The 22,365-nt window shown below is 44.8% G+C and overlaps 1 protein-coding gene across 1 annotated transcript in view; it reads left to right on the forward strand.

The window, feature by feature from the left end:
• Positions 1-19,046, forward strand: part of LOC125662157 (uncharacterized) — a 42,612-nt gene extending 23,566 nt beyond the window's left edge. Inside the window, exons 7-10 of the mRNA XM_048894332.2 lie at positions 10,081-10,230; positions 12,940-13,021; positions 16,195-16,385; positions 18,939-19,046. Coding sequence (XP_048750289.2) covers positions 10,081-10,230; positions 12,940-13,021; positions 16,195-16,385; positions 18,939-19,028 — 513 coding nt within the window. The 3' untranslated portion in view covers positions 19,029-19,046. The remainder of the gene's footprint in view (positions 1-10,080; positions 10,231-12,939; positions 13,022-16,194; positions 16,386-18,938) is intronic.
• The last annotated feature ends 3,319 nt before the right edge of the window (positions 19,047-22,365 follow it).

A 22,365-nucleotide genomic window follows, 5' to 3' on the forward strand; every position in this document is an offset into this window, starting at 1 on the left:
CCCACAGACTTACCTATGCATAACGCTGTAAGAATTCCTGTATCTCTGCAATCTATTAGTGCTCGTCGTATACGTGCTTCTTACTTCTTCAAGCTATATTCGTAAGAATACCTCTTGGCGAGAACTGTCATCCGGGCTCCGGAAGCTGTCTGCCAAACAGGTCGTACTGGGGACGACTCCCCAGATACTACACTCCCCCCCGTTTTCTCTGAAGGACGGAGAAATGGGTCTAACCAGTAATCAAGGTGGGCGCGCCACGCCCCCTCGGAGAGACTTATCCGAGGACGCCGGAAAACTCCGGCAAAGAGAGGACCCGGGCATACTCCCGGAAGAATTTAACTGAGACCTCTAAGGTCCCTACCCGGTGTGGAACAGGGATACCCTGTGACCCACAACCCCTAAACTTCTGACGGGGAAACCCCCCGAATTAGTCCCCAGTGCAAACCAGGACAGCCTGTCCTGGGCCATGCACCCCTGCCCGGTGGTAAAGGGAAACCCCCCATAAAATCCACCCCCCATGTGGACCAGGGTCACCCCTGGCTCTCACACTAAAACTGTGACCTCCCCCCAAAACCAGGGGAAAACATCCAGGAGCGACTTACCACTCCTGGATCACCGCCAGGGTCACCCTGCGGACACCATGCCACCCCCGAGGCATCTCCGCAGTCATGTACTGGGAGGTAACGAACCCAGGGGGTGGCCTAGGGAACTCCTCCCCACCGACCGGAGGGAAGACGCAAAGAGAAGGAAGAAGGTGTGAGCCACCCGCACCCTTACAGGAGCAAGGGGAGCACACATAACTATCTAACCTCTCTGCATCTTCCAGAGTCACTCCCACACACTTCCCATGAAACCACTCCTCACACCTATCACACTGGATCATAAGTTTGCCATCGTCCGCCTGGCGGCAGAGGCAATAGCGCGTTTTCCCCGAGGGGGCACTCGGGGGAGCCGGTGACGGCGCGCGATGTTTACGCGGTCTTCCCCGTCTGCGCTTCGGTGTAGGGGTTGGTTCCTCCGGGGGAACCTGTGCAACCTCTGGATCCTGGAGACTTGCTGGGTCCTCTGTCCTCGGGATGCCTTCTGGCTCTGACACAGCCCCGGTAGGGGTTCTGGCATGAACCCCTTCGTCTATGGCCTGACATGAGCCCTTCTCAGCTAAGAACCTCTCCCGGGCATTGGCAAGCCAGCGAGGTAAGTCACGATCCTCGCACTTTTTCATGCGGTCATGGTTGACCAGCATAACCGTCGTCTTGGTCCTTACTCGGTAGAGGTGGGCACTGAGCTTCTGGACCACCAGCCCTGGACCCTTCCATGAGGGGCTGAGCTTACGGCATTTCCCCTTCACGGTGGCTGTGTCCAGGACATAGACTGTATCCCCCTCCTGATAGGCCCGAAACCTGACCCTAAGGTCGTAGTCACGCTTCATGCGCTCCTCTGTAGTCCGAAGTCGGGCTCGGGCGATCTCGTGGGAGGCCTGGATGGACTTCTCCAGGTTCACCACATAGTCCTCTAAGTCTAGGTCCTCGCCTCGTATGGGGGGAGCATACTTCAGGTCTGCCGGGGTGTTGGTCTCCCGACCTAACATCAACTTGTTAGCCGTAAACCCTGTGCTACGATTCACAGACGACCTCAGGGCGCCTGCTATCTGAGCCAAGTGTATGTCCCAGCTGTTCTGAGCCTTGTCTATGTAACACCTGACAGCATCCATTAACGTCCGATTGTACCGCTCTACTTGGCCATTGGCCGAGGGCCGGTAAGGGGTTGTTCGTGCCTTATGGATTTTCAGTAGCTCACAGACTGCTGCAAAGAGCTTGCTCTCGAAGTTGCGCCCTTGGTCAGTAAATACCTGGAACGGGCAGCCAAACCTGGCAAAGAACTGGTTCACTGCTGCTGAGGCGGTCACTTCAGCTGTCTGGGAGGGAAGTGGTACACACTCGACCCACTTAGTGAATTGATCCACCATCACAAGCACGTACTCGTTGCCACTGTCAGTCCTGGGCAGTGGGCCCAGGAAGTCCAAGTGCACTCTCTCCATGGGAGCTCCTGCATGATACTTTATCATCTCTGCTCGCGCGTGTCGCTGGGGATGCTTGTTCCTGCTGCAGGGCCCACAAGTGCTTACAAAGCCCTCTACTTCCCTCATCATGCCATACCAGAAAAAGCGCTCCCTAAGGCGGGCTTTAGTCCTGCTGATTCCCTGATGGCCTGAGGCAGGGACGTCGTGGCACAGCCTGAGAACTTCCTCCCTCAATTCCCGGGGGACTACCAATAGCCGACTCCTCGACTCTCCCTCCCCCACCAACTTCCAAAGGACTTGGTCCTCATCCTTCATGAAAAATTCCCTGTCAATCCAGTAATTTTTCAAAGCCGGGCTTGCTAGGAACAGCTCTCCCTCCGCCGGCTCTCCATCAGTTGACAACCATTGGCCAAAGAGCTTCAAGTCCGCATCCTGCTGTTGGCTCTGCATCATCTCGTCTGCGGTCATGCCTACGAGGGACAGGGAACCAATGCCGGTATCTGTAAGTGTCCTAACAACAGCTGGTATCTGAGGACTGGTGAGCAGCCGTACCTGGGTTCTGAACGGACCCGATGCCGTGTCGTCACTCTCAAGGTCCACTATCTGGCTGGGGGGCCCGAGAATTTCTCGGGAGACATAGTTCCAAGCCGCCTCACTGATCTCAGGGCTGTGGCCCTCCGGGACGACTCCGGGCTTGCACTGGGCCAAGTTGATAGCCGAGTCCTCAGCCAAGTCAATTTCCTCGTCCGACGAAGGCTCTTCTAAGTAAGTCCAAGTACCCGGGCGGGCGAGTGGAGCCACGTCATCCACTTCCTCCACAAAGGTGTTCCATGACTGGTGAGCCTTCGTGCACTTCAGGCAACCTCCGCAGGGCAGGTCGCTGGGATGAATAGCAAAAGCGGCGCCAGAGGCACAAGATGAGTGTGGCAATCTGGATAGGGCATCAGCGTTGATATGGCGCCGGCCTGGGCGGTGCTGTATTTCCATATTATACTGGCTAAGTTCCTCTAGCCAGCGGGCCAGCTGATCCTGAGGGGATTTGAAGTTCAGCAGCCAAATGAGACTATGGTGGTCTGTCCGGACCCTGAATCTCCTTCCCAGGAGGTAATGGTGGTACATGCGAGTGAACCTCACAACCGCCAGTAGCTCCCGCCGTGTAGTGCAATACTTCCTCTGGTCTCTATTCAGGCCGAGGCTCCCATAAGCTATAGGTTTCTCAACCCCGTCCTGAATCTGGCTGAGCTCAGCCCCTATGGCCTCCCCTGACGCGTCCGTATCCAATACAAACATCCCCTCTGCTATAGGCATGGCCAGTGTAGGCGGACTAGTGAGTGCTTTCTTCAAAGCGTCGAATGCTGACCGCTGCTCGTGACCCCATTCAAAGGGTTTTTTCCCTGTCACCTGATAAAGCGGGCACGCTAACTGGGCATACCCAGCTATGAAGGTCCGATGGTAGTTCGCAAACCCCAGGAACCTTTCTACCTCCTTGACATTGGTTGGGGGAGCCCACTCCCTCACTGCTGCGATGTAAGTGTCCCCCATCTCAATACCCTTTCCGCTCACTTGGCGCCCCAAGAATTCAACCTTAGTCTGGAACAGCTCACACTTCTTGGGCTTGAATTTAAGGTCGAACTCCCGGAATCTCCGGAATACCGCTTTCAAGTTGTCCAAATGACCTTGAAAGTCTTTACCGAGGACTAAGGCGTCATCCAGGAAGGCCAGGACTATACTCCATGTGAGTCCCCTTAACACCAGGCTCATGGCACGGGAAAAAGTCGCCGGCGCATTGCACAATCCGAATCCCATACGAACAAACTCGAAGAGCCCGTACTTCGTGACAAAGGCGGTCTTCTTCCTGTCCTTAGGGCTGATCTTGATTTGGTGAAAAGCTGAGTTGGCATCGAGCTTCGAGAACCACACATTGCCAGTTAAGGTGTCTAGACACTCGTCAATGAGGGGCAATGGGAATACGTCCTTCCGGGTCACGTCGTTGAGTTTACGGTAGTCTAGGCACCACCGAACTTGCCCGTCCTTCTTCCTGATCAACACAGGGGCGGAGGCCCACTCTGACACCGAGGGCTGGATCACACCTGCATCCAACATTTTCTTAAGATGTGCTTCCTCTTCGTCCACGAAGAACAGCGGGGTGCGCCTCATCCTCTCCTTAACTGGACGAGCCTCGCCTGTGTCGATCTCATGCTCCAGAGCCGTGAAATTGCCAAAGTCGAATTCCCCCGTAGCAAATACGTCCTGAAATTCGTTGAGCAGGTCTGCGAGCATCCGTCGCTCCTCCGGGGTCAGTTCCTTGGACGAGCGATCAAGGAGGTCCTTCAAGTGTTCGGGGACCTCAGCCCCCGAATCAGTGTGGGGATTAGCCACACTGCAAACATTCCGGACTATGTCCGGAGTCGGCGTCCGAAATCCGGCCTCCGAGGCTGAACCTATCACACTGCCCTCTGGGATGGACACATCCTCGTCCGAGGCGTTGATAAAGCAGGTCACTGCTGACCTCCCCCCAGTGTGATAAGTGTGCGGCACCAGTAGTAGGTTCGAGAGTCGTGTGATCTGAGGGCTGACTACGAAGTCTTCCAACTCCTTATCCAAATGACAAGGGCATAAGACGACTGAGGCAGCTGGGACCCTGATAGACTTTGTTACCGAAACCTGAGCCTCCTGTCCCCCTCCTGGGCGTCCGAACGTCATAGGGACCTTCTCCTTTCCCAAGGTCATGGTGCCATGCTCCAGGTCTAAATGAGCCTTCTGCTGATGCAAAAACTCCATACCTAGCAGCATTTGGTCCTGCAGGGGAGCCACATACAGGTCGACGTTATGTTCTGTGTCTCCCAGGCAAACTGCCACAGGGCCAATGACGAAGCCCCTCATCCGAGCGTTTTCCCCTGCCTGAACCAAGGTCACATGCTGCTTGATGGGAGGCTTGGGGTCGAGCTCCTCGTAGACCCGGGTGGACAGCACACTCACCTCCGCCCCAGTGTCTACCACTGCCTGTAGTCTGACTCCCTGGACTACCATTTCGACCATGAATCCGGTGGTTGGGCGTATCTGCCCTATAGGCACAGGCAACTCTTCATGGGCTTCTCCCGCATGCCGGCATGGCATATCCACGGTCCCGTCCTCTGCCTGGCCACTGACCACCCCCAACCCACATTCCTCCATGGGCTGAACCTGCGCCTTAACTAGCTCCGGGCACTCACTAGGCCTGGGCGCGAGATACGCGCCGGCCTGCTCCTCCTGAATGAGTGAGGGCTCCTGATCCGGCAAGTCCTCCGAATCCTCCGGAAATTCCTCCCCATCCCCCTGGTTCTCTGCCCCAAACCTGGGCAGTTCCGGCACCACGATATCCTCAGGGAGCCTGAATCCCGACAACATATCCTTGGGAGAGGGCTCGTATTTGTCCTCCTCCCACCCTATGACCCAGTCATCGGATTCCTCCTCCTCCTCCTCCTCGGATGCCTCCTTGAACCGCACTTGGAGTGTGCCCTTCCTGGAGCGGCGCATGCAGGAGGGCGCCTGCCTGTGTCCTCCTGCAAACCGACTTGTCCCCGTGCGAGCGTCGCACGGCCCTGGCCTAACTGGGGAGCGCTCTGGAGTCAGCACCCTGACTTCCCGCTGCGTAGGCCCTCCACTAAATTGTGACTGGCGGGTCTTGGCTCCCCGCCCCCGTGGTTCTGACGAACGTTGCTGCGTCTCGTGGCCGTCCTTAGGCTTGGCCTTGGCCCCTTGACCCTGGTTCGCCTCAGTTTTCCCCTTCAGCTCCGGGCATTCCCTCTTGAAGTGCCCCATGGCCCCGCACTTGTAGCAACCTACTGACTTCCGATTTCCGCTCAAAGGTGGCGATGAAGGTCTCCGAGGAGAGGGGGTCCGCCCTCGGAGTTCCTTCTCTATCTCCTGAAGGCGCTGGCGCATCTCCCTGAGTTCCTTGTCAGAATCGGGGGCCTCCTCCTGGGCTACCTGCCTCACATCCCGCCTAGGCTTTGACGACTTAGTCTGCCTCGAATGCTGGTAATACTGCATCCGATCAACAGCTTCCTCAACCGTCTTGGGCTGGCCATCCAGGGCATAGAGTCCTGCGTCCCGGTCCTCGGCGCCATAACACAGCCGCGGAATGGCGTGAGTATGAACATCTGGCACGGATGGGAAGGCTTGTGTGGCCAGGGTAAGCACCCTATCTGCCCAATGTCTCAAAGACTCGCCTGCATTCTGGGACGCTGACTGGAAGTTCAGCTGGTGTGACAGGTCTGGCGCTGAGGATCCAAAACGTTTCTCAAATCTCCTCAGGATGTCGGTCAATGAGAGGTTGCGATCAGTGTCCAGCAAAAGGGTGTAGTAATCACTGGCGGTCCCTTCCAGGGAGAAGCAGAATTGGTCATGCTGTTCAGGCTCGGTCCACTGTTGGCTACGGGCCAAGCGAGCGAATTTGTGCAGGAAGGACTTCCAGCTACTTTTCCCGTCGTACCGCAAATCCTTGTACTTAGGCGCGTGTCTTCCAGTGCCCGTCGCGTATCCCCCAGACCTAGGGTACTGAGGGGCGGGCGTGGGGAGGTGGGGCACCGGAGCGGGCCCCTGGGCCAACGGTCCAAGGAAAGGGGTATGTGTGTCGGGAACACCTAACTGGGGCCGAACGTGAGCTACTCTACCCCCCTCGTCCCCTAACCCACAGGCCGTGGTGCCAGGATAAGCGGAGGGTCCCTGTTGATAGGGTGGAGTCATCATGGTAGGGTAGGGCATAGGTGTGCTAGCGTAACCGCCAAGCCTAGGGGGTACCGAATGCTGGGGATGGGGGGTATTCCCCCCAGCCCAAGGGTCTTGCACATGTGAAGGATGGGCATGTGGGGGTGGGGACCCTGTGAGTAGGTCATAGCTTTGGCTGGCCTGTGGGGGGTGATAATTCCCATAGGAAATCCCTGGCTCCGAAAAAGGGGCGACTGGGGGATCCTGTCTGGGAGTGGGACGCTGTGAGCGTGAACCTAAGCCCCCCAGGGGTAAACTCTGACTAAGCTGGCCTACTGCCTGATCATCGGCCCCAGAGCGAGGGAGTGGGGCCGAAAACCTCCGTGACCCTGGAGCATAGGGATGCAGGGAGGGGGTATGATGTTCCGGGAAAGTCCCTGAACTAAATCCATAGTCGAAACCATCCCCCCTACCCGGTGTGGGCCTTGCCGAGACATTAGGAATAACTGACCCCCCCATGGGGGACAAGAAATCCTCCTCCCACCTATTCCTATCCCTAGACCACGAAGTGTCGAGTCCAGAACCTTTTCTGGGTGAATCTAAGCCAATTAGATTCTCTGCTGAATTCCACCTACGCCGTATACCCCATTCTGGGCTGTCCCCCTCCCTAGAACCAAGTAGAGTGTCCGAGAACCTCACTCCCCCTCCTGGGGCACCCCTCAACCTACCACCCCCTCCCTCAAACAGGAAGGCAAGGACGGCGTGACAAAGGGATCGCCGCCAACCAAGGATCCACCTTGGGAATATGGCTCTAACCCGGGACCTGACATACTGTCATAAGCCCCCCCATAACCCCATGGGTTATCAACTCTACCTGAAGCTAACTGCGACAGCGTAGGGCCACGACGCGTGAACGCGGGGGTGTCTGGGTGGGCTCGTAAGCCCAATCCAGACAGCGCTTCATCAAAAGATGTATCCATAATACACAACAATGCACAAATATACAAAAATGCAAATGTCAATAATCTAAATTGATTCTGTAATTAAATATTAAATCCTAAAATAATCACAAAAATCTTAATTTAATTCAAAGTGAAAAAAAAATTTTCCAAGTCAAACTGAGACTTCCCGCCAATATGGCGGCTGACCAGCGTGGTGTGAAAAAACAACAAACTGTCAAATCACCGATAAGCCTGTGGCCTCGAGTTGGGCGCCAATAAAGTAATTGGGGTGTTAGTGACCCAGTAATCCCGTGAGTTACCCACAGACTTACCTATGCATAACGCTGTAAGAATTCCTGTATCTCTGCAATCTATTAGTGCTCGTCGTATACGTGCTTCTTGCTTCTTCAAGCTATATTCGTAAGAATACCTCTTGGCGAGAACTGTCATCTGGGCTCCGGAAGCTGTCTGCCAAACAGGTCGTACTGGGGACGACTCCCCAGATACTACACTATGTTTACATTGCCGAAAAGTAATTAAAGTCGTAAAATTTACGCGATTTGTTTTTATTTCGAATATAATAATATTTTTGTCATAGTTTATGTAAAATATATCTATAGAATTAATTGCATTGTAGATATTATCTAACATACACTCAGAATCAAATAGGAGATGCGAACGACATAGGATTTATTTACGTCATTCGGAGTTGCGCGGTAATTTCAAAATCGTCAGTCCCGTACATCCTTAAATGAAAGTCAATAGATCACGCGATGTCGAGGTAAGTGAGTACAGCAGTAGCGGATCCAGATTTTGTTTTAAAAAAAAAAGGGGGGGGTCAGGTCAGAAGGGGGGGGGTTCAGGATTTTGGAAACTTTTCAGGTTACTTTTATCGGTTATTCTAACTATACTTTAAACATTATAAAATCAATATATATCAACAAACAATGTTTATGCGCTTGTGTGTATATATAATGTTCAGATTTATACTCTTGCTCTACAATTATTTTTTTTTTAATTTTTCGGTTCCCTCTAAATTCGCCACTGTATGTAAACAATGGAGGTATAGTGTTATTTCTGAATAAATCGTTAGAGAGACCCATTCCTAAATATAACAACTCATCAGACACATACTGCGTGTACTGTTTTGAATTATGTAGGTTTTTAGAAAAATGCAAGAATGTGAGTTTGTTCACCACAATAGGGATTGATAGTTTATCGGTATAGACATGCAGATCATTAGCTGCAATAATGTAGCCCTCTCTGATTTTTTTTGATTTTTTTTAGGGAGAGGGCTAAAAACTCCTTAGGATCTCCGTAATGGTGCAAATGCGGGAGTGATTCACTCCCGCAACATTTGCGCTCATTCTAAACATTTCCTGACTTTCTTTACGTAAATAAAATGATATTCTATGTTTCTTAGTCAATATATAAATTTACAACCTGGAACTTTAGATTTGTGAGGCTCTATTCTACCGTTTTCAACAATTTCGATAAATTCCAATTCCTCGATTCATATTTGTGCGCCATGTTTGATGTACTGAAGTTTCAACTTCCGATTGTCAAGTCATTTGCATATGCCATATAAGGTAGTATTTACATCAATGGACAAGTATGGAGGCGAAAGCTATTTCGACGGTATTGAAAAGGTTTGAATTAAATATCAAGTTAAAAACCGAACAGCAGAGTGTAAATTCTTTCTGCAACAATATGATTTTCCTTTCTTTGTCGAAGTCGCTCGAGTAACTACATTTTCCCGCTGATTGTCAATGTTTAGGCTTTCATTAGATCCACCTACGAGATCTCGCGATAACAAGCATGGCGGAGCAGACGAAGAATTTTGCATGCTGTACATTATATTGAATGAAAAACACCTTTATTAGACATGCCCGAGCACAAAGTTGGTACTCCTTTTGGTGTAAACAACATTTGGGACTAATACACAGAGTTTATTATCGGTTATTCATAAAATTATTTTGCACCATTACGGAGATCCTATGGAATTGTAGCCCTATCCCGAAAATGTCAGAATAAAAAGAAATTGGATAGGGCTACATTATTGCAGCTAGCATATCATGAATCATATCGATTACTAATTTAGAATAGAAGAAATTTTTTTTGGCCTGACGACTGCGAACGATATTTTTTCTAATAAAAACCCTGTCATTCAAGTATTCAAATAGTCAAGCTTTAATTAAAACACAACGCAATAGCCAAATCCCAGATATCTGACCTCAAGACTCTAAACTGAAAATAAACTGAACTCAACAAAATGTTGATTTAAAAGTCTCTTTTCAGTTTATGGCCTTAGTTTTTCCTTGAACGCATGCGTGGGTACAGAAAGTGCTCTTTATCTACATATGTAGATGTAGATATTAACAAAAACATAAAATGGAGTACCTCATTAGAATTTTTATTTTGAATTCAAAGGCGAATCTCACGAAAAATTCAAAAATAACTCGGAAAACACACCTGAAGTTGACAGAGGAACAGGAAGCTGACCTTCGGGAGGCCTTTGACATTTTCAGTAGAGGCGGCGAGGAGACAGGAGATGGTACGATAGACGCCGGGGACCTCAAGGTGACGTCATCTTTGATATTCTTTGTATTTCTTACCTACACATACCCGTACCTTCTATTGTCGATAGGGAACCAGTTTTTATCTACACATACCCGTACCTTCTATTGTCGACAGGGAACCAGTTTTTACCTACACATACCCGTATCTTCTATTGTCGATAGGGAACCAGTTTTCATTTATTTCTCTGTCATCTAAACATCTGGTATGTTTACGTTACGTTGGGTAGCGGGAGTTCTGTTTATGCACTCCATTTATTTCAGATTATCGAATCCATCATGTTTCATTCTGCTCATTGTCATTTATTTCGGATTATCTAACCCATCATGTTTCGTTCTGCGCATTGTCTACCGGAAATTACTTGACTTATTGTGTAACGGAAGTTTCAACTCTTTCTGAAGACTGGTCCCGATGTTAATAGAAAATCCCGATTTCTTACATACTATTCGATTTCTCCACCGTAGAGCGGGACTATTTAATGTTTGACATTCGATTTCTCCACCGTGGAGCGGGACTATTTAATGTTTGACATTCGATTTCTCCACCGTAGAGCGGGACTATTTAATGTTTGACATTCGATTTCTCCACCGTGGAGCGGGATTATTTAATGTTTGACATTCGATTTCTCCACCGTGGAACGGGACTATTTAATGTTTGACATTCGATTTCTCCACCGTGGAACGGGACTATTTAATGTTTGACATTCGATCTCTCCACCGTGGAGCGGGACTACTTAATGTTTGACATTCGATCTCTCCACCGTGGAGCGGGACTACTTAATGTTTGACATTCGATCTCTCCACCGTGGAGCGGGACTATTTAATGTTTGATATTCGATTTCTCCACCGTGGAACGGGACTATTTAATGTTTGACATTCAATCTCTTCACCGTGGAGCGGGACTGGGAATAGAGTAACTCATGATTTTGTTTCCTCAGTTGTTGATATTTTGAAATATAACCTCGGACACGTACGAATACATATGGGGATCGACGTTTGGACAAGGCTACATCGAGTATCTGAAACTCTCTGCCTTTTAAACTCAGACAATGTACTTCACTGTCTAGTTTTAAAGTGGACCGCAAAACGCATCTTTTTAGATTAGCTTTTAAGTTGTGATTATTTTTATATATTTAGTGCTATTACATACAGCTCTTACAGTGCTGTTTAAAAAACAAACCCCAAAAAACCCAACAACAACAAAACCCACCTGTAGTTTGTTATTATACCTATGTCCTTTCTATGTATTTAATTATTCCTAAGGGTTGTTTTAAATAGTTTTATATGCTATTAGGGTAATCATATCATATCGCTATATATTAATAATAATATTTATGCATTTTAATTCTGACACTATGAATATTTTATTCACATGTATGTGCACATTGATTTTATATTATCTTTTCTTTCACATTTGTAAAGCGCTGTAGAGAACTAATGTTGGTAGGACGCTACATTTGTAAAGCGCTGTAGAGAACTAATGTTGATAGGGCGCTACATTTGTAAAGCGCTGTAGAGAACTAATGTTGATAGGGTGCTATATAAATCTTTTAATTACAATTACAATTACAATATAGTCCGCAACATCCGGGTTTCGAGAATCTGAGCGATACATCTCATAAAATAGACTCCTGGTTACATGCACGTGACGAGTAAAATAGACCCCTGTTACATGCACGTGGCGAGTAAAATAGACCCCTGTTACATGCACGTGGCGAGTAAAATAGACCCCTGTTAAATGCACGTGACGAGTAAAATAGACCCCTGTTACATGCACGTTACGAGTAAAATAGAACCCTGTTACATGAACGTCACGAGTAAAATAGACCCCTGTTACATGAACGTCACGAGTAAAATAGACCCCTGTTACATGAACGTCACGAGTAAAATAGACCCCTGTTACATGAACGTCACGAGTAAAATAGACCCCTGTTACATGCACGTGGTGAGTAAAATAGACCCCTGTTACATGCACGTGACGAGTAAAATAGACCCCTGTTACATGCACGTTACGAGTAAAATAGACTGATGGAACATGTAAATAATCCTAAACAGTACATTGATTATAACCCCCTGTAGATCCGCCACTCAGTCTGTTGACTATAACACCCTCTAGATTCGCCACTCAGTCTGTTGACTATAACACCCTGTAGATCCACCACTCAGTCTGTTGACTATAACACCCTCTAGATTCGCCACTCAGTCTGTTGACTATAACACCCTCTAGATTCGCCACTCAGTCTGTTGACTATAACACCCTGTAGATCCGCCACTCAGTCTGTTGACTATAACACCCTCTAGATCCGCCACTCAGTCTGTTGACTATAACATCCTCTAGATCCGCCACTCAGTCTGTTGACTATAATCCCCTCTAGATCCGCCACTCAGTCTGTTGACTATAACACCCTCTAGATCCGCCACTCAATACATCAACAATAACCTCCTTCTAGGTCCGTCACTCAGTTTATTGACTATAGACTGTCGATATAAAGATATACAAACATCCAATAAAAACTCTCATTTTTGTTGTTAATTTCGTGGAGGAAGAATTATAGTTCTTTGTGCTGGTTTTCGCTCTCTACGTCAGCCTGCGTTTGTGTTTGGGGGTTTCACAACGAAAACAAACACACCCCTAATCGATAATTGTACAGCTGACAAACTGCGGAGGTATCTGTAAGATCCATTCAAATGTTTTTCTTGGACTCCATTTCAGATCGCATTGCGAGCATTGGGTTTTGAACCAAAACAGGACGAAATTCGTCAGCTGATAGCGGAAGTGGACAAGGAAGGACAAGGTAATCTAGTCATTGTTACAATACATGTAAATCATAGTAGTGAGCCCTATATCCTGATCAAGTAAACGGAGTAATTCATAAACAAAGGACGGCTAAACAATGGGTATAAATCATTTCAGACAGCATTGAATCTAATGACGTGATCAAGATACAGGGCTCACAGCGGGTGTGACCGATCAGTAGAGGACACCTCTGGTATTTCCAGGGCTCCTCGTTTGTCTTCAAAATTCTATATTCTTTAGAAATTATGAAATTGGTCACAGTTCACTTTCCTCGTCATTTTAATTTTTCTAAATTCTGTAAAATGCTGACTCTAAACGAGGCTGTTAAAGCCCCTGTATCTAAAATCAACTCATTTCTTAGTGGTTTGTTGCGGTTGAAAATTTGATCATAAGCAGAACATGTTCTTGCAGATATAGAATTAGTTGAGAGAATAAACACCCTAAGTTGGTGATAATGGAATATTGCTACATTAATGTGGGGGAGATGGCGATGGAGAAGCTGAAATCATCCGTTTTTCATAAAATTGAGTTGTTAGTTTACCGTTAATGTCGATGTTCAATGAAGTTGACGGTGGTGAACCGTTTTTCGGAAACGATGTAGCGGATGATGAGCATATATGCATTGTTTTAGGATCAGTTTTTTGGGGGGAAAGATGAACAAACCTTGTCGCCGAACCTTTTGTAAGTCTCAAGTTGAAAATCAACAAACACCTGACAAACTAAGCGAATTTGTCTCGTAGCTTTATTATTTTTTTTACCGCCAACACCTTAAATAGTCTCAGCTGAAGTTTAGAAATGACAAACATTGAAAAAACCTTTCAAAGACATTTGATTATGACGTCATCAATGACGTGTATTATAAGGATTCGTAGATGAGCAGCAGGGCACGTGGGGGTTGTATCCTATCTGTAGACGACACACTGCAGACACAGATGGCATTATTCACGCGTAATGAACGTGCATATTTCTAAGCAGATGCATTAAAGTCAATGTTTAAACTAATACAATGAATGAGTTAATGTTTAAACTAATACAATGAATGAGTTAATGTTTAAACTAATACAATGAATGAGTTAATGTTTAAACTAATACAATGAATGAGTTAATGTTTAAACTAATACAATGAATGAGTTAATGTTTAAACTAATACAATGAATGAGTTAATGTTTAAACTAATACAATGAATGAGTTATGTTTAAACTAATACAATGAATGAGTTAATGTTTAAACTAATACAATGAATGAGTTAATGTTTAAACTAATACAATGAATGAGTTAATGTTTAAACTAATACAATGAATGAGTTAATGTTTAAACTAATACAATGAATGAGTTAATGTTTAAACTAATACAATGAATGAGTTATGTTCGTTTGTTCGTGTTACGTTACTTCTAGAGTTGTTCATTCACATAATCACCCTGTGACGTCATCATCTGTAGGGGATGTATGACAGACACGCTTAATAATCACCCTGAGACGTCAAAATCTGTAGGGGATGTATGACAGACACGCTTAATAATCACCCTGAGACGTCAAAATCTGTAGGGGAAGTATGACAGACACGCTTAATAATCACCCTGTGACGTCATCATCTGTAGGGGAAGTATGACAGACACGCTTAATAATCACCCTGTGACGTCATCATCTGTAGGGGAAGTATGACAGACACGCTTAATAATCACCCTGTGACGTCATCATCTGTAGGGGATGTATGACAGACACGCTTAATAATCACCCTGAGACGTCAAAATCTGTAGGGGATGTATGACAGACACGCTTAATAATCACCCTGAGACGTCAAAATCTGTAGGGGAAGTATGACAGACACGCTTAATAATCACCCTGTGACGTCATCATCTGTAGGGGAAGTATGACAGACACGCTTAATAATCACCCTGTGACGTCATCATCTGTAGGGGAAGTATGACAGACACGCTTAATAATCACCCTGTGACGTCATCATCTGTAGGGGAAGTATGACAGACACGCTTAATAATCACCCTGTGACGTCATCATCTGTAGGGGAAGTATGACAGACACGCTTAATAATCACCCTGTGACGTCATCATCTGTAGGGGAAGTATGACAGACACGCTTAATAATCACCCTGAGACGTCAAAATCTGTAGGGGAAGTATGACAGACACGCTTAATAATCACCCTGTGACGTCATCATCTGTAGGGGAAGTATGACAGACACGCTTAATAATCACCCTGTGACGTCATCATCTGTAGGGGAAGTATGACAGACACGCTTAATAATCACCCTGTGACGTCATCATCTGTAGGGGAAGTATGACAGACACGCTTAATAATCACCCTGTGACGTCATCATCTGTAGGGGAAGTATGACAGACACGCTTAATAATCACCCTGTGACGTCATCATCTGTAGGGGAAGTATGACAGACACGCTTAATAATCACCCTGTGACGTCATCATCTGTAGGGGAAGTATGACAGACACGCTTAATAATCACCCTGTGACGTCATCATCTGTAGGGGAAGTATGACAGACACGTTTAATAATCACCCTGTGACGTCATCATCTGTAGGGGAAGTATGACAGACACGCTTAATAATCACCCTGTGACGTCATCATCTGTAGGGGAAGTATGACAGACACGCTTAACGCTCAAGGCTAATAGCAGTGAGGATTCTTTATTGTGCCAACGCCTTCCGCGACACGAATGCTCTATTTGTAAGGTCATATCTGAAAAACCTGTCATTCTCAGTTCTAAATACCGAGCTTTTGGCGAAGGAGTAATCGCTACCCATGATTACGTCTTAAGTTTGACCCGGCCATGGAACGAATGGGGTTCGAACTTACGGTCTCCCGGTTACGACACCAACGCTATACCACTCAGCTAAAACAGTCCAACATATTTTGTTAGTTTGTTGTTTATTGTTTAACGTCCAGCTCAAGAATTTTTCACTTATATGGATACATTACCATTACTGGTGAAGGGCTGCAAAATTTAGGCCAATGCTCGGCACTTACGCTTACGGCTTTGGATCAGTGAGATATTTTTGCCGTGCCACACCTACAGTGGCACATGACCTCAGATTTTGCAGTCTTATTCGAAGGACCGCCTCATTTAGTCGCCTCTTACGATAAGCAAGGAGTATTGAGGATCTATTCTAACCTATGTATATCTATTATACCTTCATAGGTTTGTTAGACTATAATGATTTCCTGGCCATCATGACAAAGAAAATGACCCAGAAAGACGAAACGGAGGATCTTAAGAAATCATTCCAATTGCTGGATCTGGATGGGGACGGAAAAATTAATTCCGGAGACCTGACATGGGTGGCTAGCGAACTCGGATTTTACACTGGAACAATGACAGAGGATTTGCAGGTACTTGTTTAATTGTTTGTTTCTTTGTTTGTTTCACGTTCCGTCGAGAATTATTCACTCATATTGAGACGTCATCAGCTGGAGGTGAGGTACCACAAATTCATACCTATACGGCCGTAGCAATGAGGGTTCCTTAAAATGTAAATGCCTGCCGCGATACCGGACCTCCGTTTTTAAGGTCATATCTGAAAGACCCGTACTCCTCACTTCTAAATGAAAGACCCGTGCTCCTCACTTCTAAATGAATGACCCGTGCTCCTCACTTCTAAATGCCGCACATTTGGTGAAAGAGCAAGCACTACCTATGTTGATGTCTTAGGTTTGACGCGGCCATGGCACAAGCGGAACTCGAACTCACGACCTCCCGGTTACGAAGTGAACGCTCTACCACTGAGTGCCGAAATACTAAAAGTTATACAGAGGCTCCACTGTACTCAGGTAATACAGATAACCATTACAGAGGCTCCACTGTACTCAGGTAATACAGATACCCATTACAGAGGCTCCACTGTACTGAGGTAATACTGATAACCATTACAGAGGCTCCACTGTACTCAGGTAATACTGATACCCATTACAGAGGCTCCACTGTACTCAGGTAATACTCATAACCATTACAGAGGCTCCACTGTACTCAGATAATACTGATACCCATTACAAAGGCTCCACTGTACTCAAGTATTACTGATAACCATTACAGAGGCTCCACTGTACTCAGGTAATACATATAACCATTACAGAGGCTCCACTGTACTCAGGTAATACTGATAACCATTACAGAGGCTCCACTGTACTCAGGTAATACAGATAATCATTACAGAGGCTCCACTGTACTCAGGTAATACTCATTACCATTACAGAGGCTCCACTGTACTCAGGTAATACAGATAACCATTACAGAGGCTCCACTGTACTCAGGTAATACTCATTACCATTACAGAAGCTCCACTGTACTCAGGTAATACAGATAATCATTACAGAGACTCCACTGTACTCAGGTAATACTCATTACCATTACAGAGGCTCCACTGTACTCAGGTAATCATTACAGAGGCTCCACTGCACTCAGGTAATACTCATAACCATTACAGAGGCTCCACTGTACTCAGGTAATACAGATAATCAATACAGAGGCTCCACTGTACGCAGGTAATACTCATAACCATTACAGAGGCTCCACTGTACTCAGGTAATACAGATAATCATTACAGAGGCTCCACTGTACTCAGGTAATGCTGATAACCATTACAGAGGCTCCACTGTACTCAGGTAATACTCATAACCATTACAGAGGCTCCACTGTACTCAGATAATACAGATAACCATTACAGAGGCTCCGATGTAATCAGGTAATACTGATAACCATTACAGAGGTTCCAATGTACTCAGGTAAAACAGATAACCATTACAGAGGCTCCACTGTACTAAGGTAATACAGATAACCATTACAGAGGCTCCACTATACTCAGATAATACTCATAACCATTACAGAGGTTCCACTGTACTCAGGTAGTACAGATAACCATTACAGAGGCTCCACTATACTCAGATAATACTCATAACCATTACAGAGGTTCCACTGTACTCAGATAATACAGATAATCATTACAGAGGCTCCACTGTACTCAGGTAATACTCATAACCATTACAGAGGCTCCACTGTACTCAGGTAATACTCATAACCATTTCGGATCTACTTCTAGACCGGCATAAACTCGGGGAACCTGTCACTACTTAAGGGACGGAATAAATAGTTCTTTACGCCTAAACACGTACATAACAATCATCTCCATAACCGATATCTCCACAACAGCGTAACACACAAACTCTGGTCCACGTGAAAACGCAACTTACAAAGCATCACCTCAATAACAGGAAGCAGTCAAATGCCAGTAAACACGACACACCAATAACTACTTCAACCACAACAAAACGCGATACTTAATGTAAGACACAGAAATCACTACTTCAACCAAAAGAAAACGCGATACTTAATGTAAGTACGACATTATAAAGGTACCAGTCAAATACCAGTAAACACGACACACACATCACTACTTCAACCAGAAGAAAACGCGATACTTAACGTAAGACACACACATCACTACTTCAACCAGAACAAAACGCGATACTTAATGTAAGACACTACTTCAACCACAACAAAACGTGATACTTAATGTAAGACACTGCTTCAACCACAACAAAATGCGATACTTAATGTAAGACACTACTTCAACCACAACAAAACGCGATACTTAATGTAAGACACTACTTCAACCACAACAAAACGCGATACTTAATGTAAGACACTACTTCAACCACAACAAAACGCGATACTTAATGTAAGACACTACTTCAACCACAACAAAACGCGATACTTAATGTAAGACACTACTTCAACCACAACAAAACGCGATACTTAATGTAAGACACTGCTTTCACGACAGTTAACTACCCAAGCTATAACTTTGACTAAAGTTAATTTACAGAATTAATAGCAGTTTTCTTGATGTTATATTACCTTTTTATCACTGTTATATTCATTTTTTTCAGGAAATGATTGACTTTGCAGATAAAGACGGGGATGGATTGGTCAATGAAAAAGAATTCTTGAAATTCCTTAAGAAAACATCATTTGAATAAAATGCCCTGACCCATAAATATATGTGTATCTTATATTTCAATAAACAAAACATTTAAATTCGATATTATAGCAATCCGGATTAAAACAATAGAGTGCATAAGATTTTCTATTAGTCATAATCATTAATATGGATAGGAGTTACAGTAAAACACAGTTATAGTGAATTTACATTTACAGTGAAACATGGTTATAGTGAACACGCTTATAATGAATTCACACTTACAGTAAAACATGGCTATAGTGAAGACACTTATAATGAATTCACACTTACAGTAAAACATGGTTACAGCAGATACACTTATAACGAATTCACACTTACAGTAGAACACAGTTACAGTGAGCACACTTATAATGAATTCTCACTAACAGTAAAACATGGTTACAGCAAACACACTTATGATAAATTCACTTTCGCAGTAAAACATGGCTATAGTGAACATGCTTATAATGAATTCACGCTTATAGTCAAACACGGTTATAGTGAACACTCTTATAATGAATGCACGCTTACAGTAAAACACTATTATAATGACCAGGCTGATAATGAATTCATGCTTACAATAAAACAAGGTTATAATGATCACACTTATAATAAATTCACGCTTACAGTAAAACACGGTTATAGTGAACACTCTTATAATGAATTCACGCTTACAGTAAAACATAGTTATAGCGAACACACTTATAATGAATCCACGCTTACAACGATTTTCATCCTCTTTAGTTCTCATTATATCATCCCTAAACTACATAAAACCCTGACAAACATAGATACATTGCTGGATCCAGTAAGTGCTCTACCAAGCCCCTATCTTTGATCCTCACGAAAATATTAACAGCTGTGAAGGAGAAACTGCAAACTTACTGTGCAACTACATATGCCAGAAGTGGTGTTAATCAAATGTGGATTCTAAAATATTCTAAAGAACTTTTAGTAAACTTGAAATCGCAAAGCTTCCCAGATCAATAACATCAAAACCTATGACTTTTCAACACTATACACAACCATTGCTCATGATAAATTAAAGACTATACTTTTTGACATCACAGACAGTTGCTTCTTCAACAAAAATGGAAAAAGGAAATATTCATATCTAGTGATCAGTCATCCAAAAGCATTCTTTGTTAAACACCACTCTGATTCCACGCACAAGTACTCTGAAGTTGAAATAAAAAATATGCTAGAGTTCCTCATTGACAATATCTTCGTGGTCTTTGGTGATTAGGTCTTCCAAGAGTCTGTTGGAATTTTAATGGGCACGAATTGTGCCCCTTCGTTAGCTGACCTGTTTCTATATTCATATGAAGCAGAATTTAACAGTCAATTCAACAGTCGCGATTGAAGTCAGCATTTCGCAAATTCTATGGTCGTTTTAACGATCTAGTTCGTCAATACAACCTCGCATTGGGTCAAATACTGTCTGACGTGTTTCATACCGATTGTTAAGCCGTTCTTGGCACACTGATTTTGACTGCGGATAACTCCGTTTACCTGATCAGGATATGGGGCTCACGGCGGGTGTGACCGGTCAACAGGGAATGCTTACTCCTCCTAGGCACCTGATCCCACCTCTGGTGTGTCCAGGGGTACGTGTTTGCCCAACTATCTATTTTGTATTGCTTGTAGGATTTATGAGATTGATCACTGTTCGTTATCTTCACCTTGCATTCAAAAACTTATACGCGAGAAGAAATCTCTTGCTGTGACCTTCAATTCGACATTTAGATATATCGACGACGTTTTGTCTATTAACAATGATAACTTTCATTCATATGTCGATTCGATATATCTCTGTGAGCTCGAAATAAAAGACACCACAGAGTCGTCTACTTCTGTTTCATACTTAGATATTTTATTGAAAGTAGACATTGACGGCAAACTGACAGCTCAACGTTACTGTATGACAAACATGATGATTTCAGCTTCTCCATCGTCAACTTCCCATATTTATGTAGCAATATTCCATTATCACCTGCATATGGTGTTTATATATCTCAACTGATTTGATACACAAGAGCTTGTTCTGCGTATAGTCAGTTTTTAAATCGAGGCAAGCTACTGACAAAGAAGTTGATGGTACAGGGGTTTCAACAGTTTCGATTGAAGTCAGCATTTCGCAAATTCTATGGTCGTTATAACGATCTAGTTCGTTAATACAACCTATCATTGGGTCAAATTCTGTCTGACATGTTTCATACCGATTGTTAGGCCGTTCTTGGCACACTGATTTTGACTGCGGATAACTCCGTTTACCTAATCAGGATATAGGGCTCACGGCGGGTGTGATCGGTCAACAGGGGATGCTTACTCCTCCTAGGCACCTGATCCCACCTCTGGTGTATCCAGGGGTTCGAGTTTGCCCAACTATCTACTTTGTATTGCTTATAGGAGTTATGGGATTGATCACGGTTCGTTATCTTCACCTTTCATCATGATTGGACATAACGAATTATGGTTATATTGAATGAAAATTTCGTCCCCAGCAGTTTGCTGTAAGAATGGTTTCTGTACTTCAGATAACAATGAGCCCCTTCACAAACTATTCACAATGAAATCATCATTGAGAGGATACAAAAAATGAACGCTACGGTGCTCAGATTGCTACATTTGAGGAATAAGATTAAGTGTGAAAATGAAAGTTGTTTATGGTCTTGACATTATTGTGAATGTGAAAGTAGCTACACCGTGAGAGATAAAGCTCTCAACATCAAAGTGGGTAAAGAGGCCTCTGGATCGTAATGCTAATGCTAACACTGATTTTACAGAAATGAGATAGATCTTGCGTTGGGTGTGACCGGTCGACAGGGAATGCTTACTCCTCCTAGGCACTTAATCTCACCTCTAGTATGTCCAGGAGTCCGTGTTTGCCACACCTTTTTCGTCTTCTTCTTTATAGGAGTTATGAGATTGACCACTCTTCGTTATCTTTACCTTTCAAATGCTTCTATGTTCAGAAATCAGTAAAGTTAGCATCTCAGTGATAAAAAAGGTGAAGATAACTTAATAAACACTAAAAAGATTTACCAACAACTGGTTTGGTACTGGTTAATTACCACAGGCAATGTTTCAATATCACGTTATTGGTTTGTTACTCGGACGCAATATTTCAATATTACCTTAGTGGTTGTTTTTACCTGGAGGCAATATTTCAATATTACATTATTGACTAGTTTCAATTATTACTTGTTAGGTTGGTTATTGACTGTTTACAAAACATTGTCGGGTTGTTAGAGTACATAGAAGGCTAGACTTTAAAAAAATCAAACAAATTTCTGAAGACAGTCAGTAACAAACTCAATAAGTGTTTTATTTTGTCGAGGATCAATATGTTTAAG

This window comes from Ostrea edulis, chromosome 8, assembly GCF_947568905.1.
Source record: "Ostrea edulis chromosome 8, xbOstEdul1.1, whole genome shotgun sequence".
Classification (NCBI taxonomy): domain Eukaryota; kingdom Metazoa; phylum Mollusca; class Bivalvia; order Ostreida; family Ostreidae; genus Ostrea; species Ostrea edulis.